The sequence below is a fragment of the Aulonocara stuartgranti genome (genome assembly GCF_965226115.1).
Source record: "Aulonocara stuartgranti genome assembly, chromosome: 3".
In the NCBI taxonomy this organism is placed as follows: domain Eukaryota; kingdom Metazoa; phylum Chordata; class Actinopteri; order Cichliformes; family Cichlidae; genus Aulonocara; species Aulonocara stuartgranti.
The window spans coordinates 54,442,106-54,452,264 of NC_138941.1; the positions used below are offsets into that span (position 1 = coordinate 54,442,106).

At 39.3% G+C, this 10,159-nt stretch overlaps 1 protein-coding gene across 1 annotated transcript; it reads right to left on the reverse strand.

Annotated features, from left to right (window-relative positions):
* Positions 1 to 2,621: 2,621 nt before the first annotated feature.
* LOC309699551 (uncharacterized protein) lies at positions 2,622 to 9,034 on the reverse strand. The gene is made up of 4 exons (XM_082522653.1): positions 8,784 to 9,034; positions 7,590 to 7,778; positions 6,226 to 6,489; positions 2,622 to 3,724 (listed from the first exon to the last, which is right to left on the reverse strand). The coding sequence occupies exons 2-4, from the start codon at positions 7,759 to 7,761 to the stop codon at positions 2,976 to 2,978; spliced, it is 1,185 nt and encodes a 394-aa protein (XP_082378779.1). The 5' UTR covers positions 7,762 to 7,778; positions 8,784 to 9,034; the 3' UTR covers positions 2,622 to 2,975.
* Positions 9,035 to 10,159: the final 1,125 nt, after the last annotated feature.

Here is a 10,159-nt window from a genome sequence, read left to right on the forward strand (position 1 = left end):
TGTTTAAAGGTTTGAGATATAAAGGCAGAATTCCAACATAGTCCAAGTTAAGAGTTGATATGAGGTCAGCAAGTACAGGGCATGTCTCCTGTGTGCTAGTAGAACAATAAAATTCTTTGCTGCCAATAGAAAAATAATTCAAGGAATAAAAGTTGTGTGCAAAAATCTGTATTATTTATTAGTGATGCTCATCAGGGAAACACAAAGACATTAGACATTGAAAAACTTTCGACCTTCCTGCTGTCTGGCACAGAGGTCCGAACGACTTCTTAGGGATGTGATTAGGGATTGATAAGAATTTTGAGATTCCGATTCCATTCTCAGCATCACTTCTTGATTCTCTTATCAAATCTCCTTGGCTCTGCTTTGAGAGTCACCACTATCACCAAGCAGCAAATCAAATCAAATACATTGTGCCGATTAATTACATGCTGTCAGGTCAAATGTTTATGCATGTTGGACGCATTTCCCTTCATTCTTGTGATCAGTGTTGGGGTCATTACTCAGAAAAATAATGTAATTTAAATATTACACAGAACATTTTTCTTACAAGTAAAGCAGTACATTACTTAACTACTCCCAGGAGAAAGTAATTTGTTACACTTCTCATTATATTACTTTCAGTGTTGGGGAGTAATGGAATACATGTACCAGCGTTACGTATTTAAAATACAGAATATGAGTAACTGTATTCCGTTACAGTTACCGTTTAAAAGGGTGGTATTCAGAATACAGTTACTTTGTTGAAATAAATGGATTACACTGGGTCTTTTCCTGTTTCATATGTTAGTCTCTACCCTCTCTATTTTTGGTAATTCCATGGTGGTGGAAACCAAACAAAACATGTATTAAGAGGCTGTATGCCTGTGTCTCAATCTCGTGGCTCATGTCACCTCTACTTGTGGCCCTCATAATGACCTGATGAAATATTTTTACAAATTATTATTCAAAAAATATTTAATTTTGATTTTTAATTGAAGGCAATAGGCAGTGTTACAGGCAATGCTCTAAAGAATGTGGCCTCATGGGTAGTGTAGTCCATGCTGAGGGAGAATGGACTGCCATACCCGTTATGTGTCTGTGAGCGAGGGAGGGAGAAAAAGGAGTTGTCACCGAGCAGAAACGGGAGATGGAAGCATGTAAATATCATAATAACCACTGCAGCCAAGAAGAGAGCCTGACAAGCCCAGTTGTAAGTAAGCTATTAAGACTCGACTGTACGCTGCGCTCGTGTTTTTTTCTCTCGAAACAATAAGTTCTTTTGGAGCAGCCTTTCAACGCCTCTCTCTGTCTCGCTGGGCAAAGTTGACCCAAACAAGTAAAGATAGTTTTCGGCCTGACACGGAAGTCGACCTATTAGCCAGAGGTCCCTTTACTACGGTTCGGAGCTGCGGACCTGTTTATATACGCACGGAATAGTTTTCTATACGAGATCACTGCAAAAAGTGCAGGCTTACCTAATGTCCACCCTACTGTTACTCATTTTATATTAGGATTTAAAAATCTAGTTGGTATTGGTATAACGAGTAACCTTCAGTAATAGTAAAAAAAAAAAAAAATCACACAGCAAGAGTACATTCATGTAGTTGTAAAAAGCATGATAATACATTAAGTAATCCAATGTATTCCATTACGTTACTCAGAGTAACGTAACGGAATACATTTTGGGGCATGTATTCAGTAATCTGTAGTCAAATACATTTTAAAAGTAACCTTCCCAACACTGATTACTTTTGCATTACTCTGTAAAATGACATATTACACGAGCATGTGCAAAAGAAAACTGTCTCTCTTACTTTGCTGTAGATTGCGCAGACAAATGTAGTTTCTTAAACATTAGAATCACTAGAAGTGTAATTAAATAAATAATCGTATTCTGTGATTTCTGTCATATAGATGATGACAGACGCTTGTCAACAGAGAATTATTTTAAAATGTATGTGAAATGGACTATTATGATTGGTCAGAATAAGCCCATGAAAATATAACAAACGTTACTTTTTTTATATAGGAGGAGAGCATATTTTGTCTTTTTTTCCATTTCAATATATGTTTTTTAATTAATTTAAACTAGAACCTAATGCTATGCCAGCGTTTACCTTTGGCTGAGAGTGTGTAGAACTGATGCTTGTGATGATGTTGTAGAACTAGAAATTATAAATGTCAACCAAACTTTGTGGGTTGTGATCAAAAACCAAAGCCAACTGAATCCAAAAACAGTTGGAACCCTGTGTTCTGTTGATCGTAATTACTGATCGCCTGGTGTAGTAAGGAACTTTGTTTAAAATTGTGCTGGGCTTATCTGAATCATTGTTTCACAGAACAGCATCTACAACATGTAGCGATAACAAAATTGGCCAGCAGGTGTCCCCGTGGAGCTGGTTTCATGAAGTAATTTTGCTAATCACTAACAACCAGAAACCACAGAAAGTCAATGACATTTAGCAACTTCTAGCAACTAGCTCAAATAAGCGCAGGGGCAGCTACACTAACTCTGTCTCATGAAACACTGCCACCTAGTGGTTACATTTTCAATAAAAACGAGCACATTCTGTGTACAAATAGTTCCTCTAAGACTGTTTTCTCTCTCTCTTTTTTTTAACAAAAGAAAACACCCAGACTTTTTCCTCAACACACATATTTATTTCAGTATCGAACAAAAAACTGGAACACGTCTTCAATTCTGGATACGTTAGCAGAGCCATTACAACTACAGTCGCTGCCAAACTGATCCAACTCTGGAGTCCAGCCACAGGATCATCCAAACCACACTTATCATAAAACATAAAACTATGCACCCATACTCAAGGACTGACCAGATTAAGGTCACAAATGTGAAAAGATTGTAAGAGTCAAAACATCAGTTTCTACATTTATTTAAATCAGTGCAGCGATTTGACTTCTGGTTAGTGAGCTCTACCACCCACACACTGCTACGACTCAAAGCTGTCTCACACTTTGGAAGCATGAATATTTCAAGCATTATGAATTTTTCTTATGTGTCTCTTTAAGTGTGTGCTCCGATTGAATTTCTTTCCACAGGTACTACAAGAATACGGCTTCTCACCTGTGTGAGTTCTTACGTGAGCTTGCAGTGTCCAGTTCTGACCGAATGTTTTATTACAGGTACTACAAGAATACGGCTTCTCACCTGTGTGAGTTCTTGTATGTGTTTTCAGTGCTGATTTCCGACAGAAACTTTTCCCACAGGTGCTGCAAGAAAACGGCTTCTCACCTGTGTGAGTTCTTATGTGAGCTTCTAGTGCTGACTTTGAAACTAATTCCTTCCCACAGGTGCTACAAGGATGTGATTTCTTACCTGTGTGAAGTTTCAAGAACTGACAGAAGTTTGTCCTACAGGTCCAACAACAACAACATGATTTTTTACGTGTGTGAACTCTCCGATGTGTAGTCAGATCGGACTCAGAGTTGAACATTTTTCCACAGTTGTCACATGTTAGAACATTTGTCTTTGTTTCAGTTTTACTCTGACTGTCTGATGCAGGAGTGTCGTCTACTCTCTGATCGTGACCTGTTTTATCTTCTTGGCTCTCTGCTTCAGGAGAGCTGTGAGAAAGGAGCTGCTCACTGCTTAGTTTTTGTTCAGTCTCCTGCTTCAGTCCAAGCTGCTCTCCCTCCTGACTGCTGCAGAGCTCCTCCTGTTCCTCTTTAATGTGTAGAGGCTCTGGTTCCTCCTGGTCACAGACCTGCTGCTGTGTGGGGTCTGAAGAGACAAATAGAGAAAAATGATAGAAAAACGGGTGAAAATATTTTCTAAACTCTGAATATTCTCATTACTTTCACATTTCTCTGTGAAAATGACCTGAAATCCATTTTCTACTAATTTGCCACACACCAACACAAATCCCTATCCTAATAAGGACACACATATGATCTTTCTCTTAGTATTAAGGTATGAACACAAAGCCGAAAACACAAATTAAAAATGAAAACCAACAGAAAGAGACTTTAAAGTGGTCGTCATTAGAGATGGACCGATCCGATATTACGTATCGGTATCGGTCCGATACTGACCTAAATGACTGGATCGGATATCGGAGAAAGATAAAAAATGTAATCCGATCCATTAAATATCACGAAAGCACCTCACAAAACTTGCAACACGCCGTAACTCGCCTCAGAACGTTAGCAGTCAGAGCAGTATGCATCACGTGATAGAGCGGCTGTGGCATGCGGGACCTGTCGGTGGTCTGGATAGCATGTGGAGCTTCGCTAGCAACCCGGCATTTCATCTCCGACAAAGTTATCCCCGAGAGAAGTAAAGCAAGTGTGTAAGTCCATCTCTAACTGTTTGTAAAGCACTCCTGCGTTAAGCTTAACAAGCGACTGCCTCTTCTTGCTGCTACTTCAATCATGAAACTGCTTAACGATCAGCTGATCGGCTTTTCTGTCGCGAGTCCGTGTCTCTAGTTTGCTTTTGGCCCACTTTGCACCAGAAAGAGGAAACCAGCAGATAAACAACAGCAGCACGTTTAAGCTTGATCAGCTGTTGTTAGAATTTATTTAATATTACTTTCTACACCAGGATCTTTTTCTATGTAGCTGACGGCTGGTAACTGTGCAGGGGCGGATCTAGCAAAGTTTAGCCAGGGGGGCCGATAGGGCATTAACAGGGAAAAGGGGGCACAAAGACATACTTTTCTTTCTTATTCTCATTTAAAATGTCGAGCTTTTAATAAATAATTATCTGACACCCAAAGTTTTAATTTGATGCAAAATGAATAGAAGTCCATTATTGTATATAGTAACTATTAAGTCTAATATATATACCCTAGTAAGCTATAGTACTTTTTCCTTTGGGAAGGTACCATCTGTGCAGTCTGCAATTTTGTTGAAGAAAGATGTTGAATCTATTTAATATTTCTTGAAAAATAATTGATTTCTGTGCATTTTTTTTCACACTGCATCAAATTAAGGTTGATTACGGCGATTAAGCATCATGAGGTGGAGCGTGAGGGGTGGTTCCCTATTTTTTATTTATTTATTTTTGTTGTTGCTGGGAGTTGGAACCCTATTAGTTAGGTTGCTTAATATTTATGCTAAGTACTCTTTAAAATACCAGAATAGGGAGGATGGTGTAGGTTTAAGTTTATTAGATTGATCAGTATTGCTGAACTATGAAATATTTTTTTTTGCATACAGGTATAACAGAATAGCTTTAGTGTAGTTGTTGTTTTAAACTTGAGTATGAACTTATACAAAATGCAGCAAGATATTTAAAAACAGTTTTGTTGATTAAAAAACACTATATCGGATTCATATCGGTATCGGCAGATATCCAAATTTATGATATCGGTATCGGTATCGGACATAAAAAAGTGGTATCGTGCCATCTCTAGTCGTCATAGTGATTTTACTTTATAAACATGAACAGGTAGAAATGGAGGCTTCGGCCTGACTGCTCATCAGTTTGTTATCTGTTGAAGTTCAGGGTCTGGTTGCTGGGCTATTGTCTACAGTATAAAATATGTGCAAAGTATTTTAAAATATAGTGTAGTGGCAATTCCTTTTGTTTGACAAACCAAGCATCCCACAATTACAAATCCACAAGCTACTACTGCTGTACTGAGATAATATTTTGTACGCAGGCAAAAGCAGTCCACTATCCATACTTGAAAGTTGCGTTTTTATGGCTTATTCGTCCAGTTTGGCAAGCAATAGCAAGATTCATTTTTTATTACTTCCTGCTGCTGCTTCGCCTGCTCTGGTAAAAAAACAACAAAAAAAAAACAAAAAAAAAAACTTAGGCCAGTGCATGCTGGTCCAATACCAGTCTCTATATTTATACAAACAAATGGCCCTACAGCTCTTACTGACTGACTTAACAAGGTAAACACCAAAACCACACCAAACATTAAAACAAATATTAACCTACAAATAAAACTTGTAAATAAACCCCAAAATATAAGTCAACTAACAACAAACTTTAAACAAATTTTAAAATGAAAAAAATAAAGAACAAATAGCTCCAACATATAAGATACGGTACTGTACACACATACAGACTCAAGTCAGTTTCTTTGACTTATACCAAGTGGAGGTTTAATGTTACATGTTAAGAGAAAAGAGATGCATTCATGCTGATTGGACTTTTAATTCTTTCTGTGCTTCTAAAAAGGAAAAAAAACCCTTTAACCTGTGATTAGGATCCTACATGAGTCATATTCATTTTAATAATATAAAAGCAATAATAATTTTACATACCTATTCTATCCAACTTTAACTCTGGTTTCCAGATGGTCTCCAGCAGTGTGAGTCGCTCTTCATCAGTCCAGACAATAATGCCTTCAGCCTCCTGCTTCAGTCCAAGCTGCTCTCCCTCCTGACTGCTGCAGAGCTCCTCCTGTTCCTCTTTAATCTGTGGAGGCTCTGGGTCCTCCTGGTCCAGACTGGAGTTCCTCTCCTGGTTACAGACCTGCTGCTCATCCAGACCCTCCTCTTCCTCACAGACATGTTGTTGTGGGGGGTCTTGAGGAGAAAAGAAACACAATAAAAAGGTCATTAATGTGATGAACAGTAACAGAAAACACTATTTTTAAAAAGCACTTTGTGCGTTTGGCAGCCATCCTAAAAGGTTGCCCCCTTTAGTGGCCTCCACAGGAGATCATCTGCCTGCACCACACCATCTCTAGCATGCTCCGCTTTCACACTAACTCTCTGCATGTCCTCCTTCACCACAGCCATGAACCTCCTCTGTGGTCTTTCCTCCTCTCTTACTGCCTCCTAACAGGTCATCCACTTCAGAGAAGTCTGGTAACAACTTTTAAAGTTAAATGTGTATTGTATATCTGAGATCTACCTTTATCTTTACTGCACAGTCTCAGTGCTTGGAGAGGAAAACTGACACTCGATGAACTCAACAGTGGAATCTGTTCGACAAACACTTTAAATAAATGAATCAAAATATGTCAATCAAAAAAGGAGCTTTCGTTAACTATATTTAAATTTAACTGCAGAAAACTTCGGTCAACATATTTAATCATTTATTGAAATCTGGTTTTGTGCAATGATATAAACTAGTTTAGATTTATTCTGGATATTCTCACCACGGCTGAGGGTAGTGTTATTCCAAACAGCACAACACCTAATCTAGCAGTGACCATGGACCTGCACCAGTCCAACATAGTCCATCAGGGTGGCTGTAGCTCAGGTGGCAGAGCAGGTCAGCCACTAATCAGAAGGTCGGTGGTTCGATCCCAGGCTGCCTCCTGGCTGCATGCTGCAAATATCCTTGGGCAAGATACTAACCCCATGTTTGCCTACTGGTGGCGGTCAGAGGGCCTGGTGTGCGCCTGTGTCCGGCAGCCTCGCCTCTGTCAGTGCGCCCCAGGGCAGCTGTGGCTACAATGTGGCTATCGCCAGTGTGTGAATGTGTGAATGACTGAATGTAGTGTAAAGCGCTTTGGGGTCCTATGGACTAGAAAAGCGCTATACAAATGCAGGCCATTTACCATCACTGGACACTGACCCACAGCACTGATAAATACCCACTTTAACTTCTTCTAGTAAAGTCAGTCACACTGAAGAATCTGAGCTTGAACAGCACAGAGTTAAAAACATGTCCATACCTATGATGTGTGAGTTTCTGTCGGGTTTCCGGCTGATATCCAGCAGTCTGTGCTGACGGTTGATCTCCTCCTCATACTGGACGATGGTTTTTTGAACCTCTGAGAAGATTTCTTCACAAACAGCAGTTAGTCTCTCCTTGATGAACTCTCTCAGATACTGAGCTGAACTCATCGCTGCTGAGGCTGGGGCTGGGCGGATCGATACAAATGATACAGACATATTGGTATAAGACCCACACTAACGTGAAGGGATCAATACTTTAGTTTGTGTTTCTCACAAATACGGGCCATTCAAGTCTGTCAGGTTTATATTGTTGATTGTCATTTATGCTTAGAAAAATAAAACCATATATGCTTAGAGGTGAATAATTGATTGTGTAGTGATAGGATGTGTGATCCTTAGTAGTTTGCAAAGACTGTGTGTCTTCCAGAGTGTTCTGGCATTCACACTCAGATCCTGGAGTCACAAGAAGAGCTCGTACCTTCTTTTATTGTTTTATGGTATAGCAAACACAAGTACATCTGTTTTAGTCTAGGTGCCTTTTGTTTAGATGAACTGCTGGACTGCAGGTTTAGGGAAGTCGTTCACAGGGTCACATCTTGATTTAGCTAGTAGGCCATCACTGTTTCCCTCATCAGATCGGTTGGTTTTTGAGCTGTTCTTTACTCAAGTGAACTGGCTTCACGCTTCTAAATAAATTACAGTACAATGTTTCTAAATCTCACTGCAACTGCTGCGTCACAATAATCTGTCCTGCTTCATAAATCTGTCCCATAGCTTATATAGTAACACATATCTTATTTTCCTATATCTACTTGTTGTAATTCAGTGGAACTTATTTCCTTCATCCATCAATTACCCCAGCTGAAGTAAAAATATTAATAACAATAACAATGAGCTGATTCCACATGATGTTTGTCATGTTTTCCTGTCTATGCTGAGCTCGTTATCACTTCAGCCACTTTATCACCACCTTGTCACTTTTTCCACCACATTGTCATTCTACCTACTGCTTGAACACTTTGCCCAAACTGCACCTCCTTTCCATTTACTAGACTCAGTCGTGTGTCTTTACCTTGCTGAACCACATCCCTACAAACACTCATCAGAGAGCCGTTCCTCAGTATTATATCACTCTTAACCTCCCTGCATGCTTATTTATCGCCGTTGTAGCTGAAACTGGTTCCACTCACCGAGCCGAAGACTTTTTCTTCTGGAGACAGTTTTTTAACCTCGACTTAAATCCGTCCTCGTGTCTCGTTGTCACGGTTACATTGCGCTCACTGTCCGTTTCATCCACATTACAGATTTACTTTCACTGTTTTTTTTTTTTTTTGTATTTTCCCCTCTTGTTTGACCTTTTTTTCACCCCCGCTCTTCTCTCCCGCCATTGACTTCTGTTCTTATTTCACTTCCTGAAACGTCACGTCGCTCTGCTGTTTCCGGTCCCTTCGCAGACCTGCCGGTCAAACCTCTCGTGGACCCTCCCCCCTCCTCTGTGTGTGTGTGTGTGTGTGTGTGTGTGTGTGTGTGTGTTTCGCCTCTTGTTGAACTTTTTTCACCACCGCTCTTTCTCCCGCCATCGACTTCTGTTCTTATTTCACTTCCTGATACCTCTCTCTCTCTCTCTCTCACACACACACACACACACACACACACACACACACACACACACACACACACACACAGACTTGTCACCCTTGTGACTCAAGGTAAATTGATGTATTCTAATAATGTAATTGTAGAAAACTGTCCCATCATTTGAATACCGCAGACCTGCGGACACAACAGTGGAGGTTCAAACATAGCTGGGTCAACCAAACACTGGAAACATCTAGAGTATTAGAAAGGACAGAAAAACGTAAATTCCAACTTGTATAAACTTTTGTTGCTTGAAATGATTAAAATACTGCTCTTATTTTAGGTGTTACATTATGTCCCTAGTAGCACAAGTGCAAAACCTTCCCGCCATTTTGGTTTCAGTTTCCCTTTTGAACCCTCCATTGTACCATGTAGACACACACAGAGTTAATATGTTCACAATTTATATATTGGCATCACAAACATAATTCATTCATTTATTCATTACGATACCTCACAGAGTGTCGTTATAATCACTCTGCCTGTTTTACATTTATTGTCCACTTGATGGCACAAAAGAGCAAATAAAGCATCGTAAAGCTTCAGTCCATGAACGAAGCAAATAGATAAAAGCTTCAATGCTCCATGGAGCTTTATCTTTCCACCACTAGAGAGTGCAAATTACAATGTATACAAGACAAATATAGTGGAAATGAAATAAAGTTGAAATAATTAGAATCAATACATTAAAATATATTCAGTAAAATACTTTGACTGCAAAAATGTAACACATTAGATGCACACTGGCCCTTTCCATGCTCTATTTTAACAGTGCTGGCCTTTGTGAGATCCATGTTATTTAAGCACAGCGGCTTAATGTTAAGTGAAATGTGTGTCAATGTTTGTCACGTATCATGTATGAAGAACTCACTTTGAAGCTTTGAAATATGTTCAGATTCAGATTTCTTTAAAATAATAATAATTATTA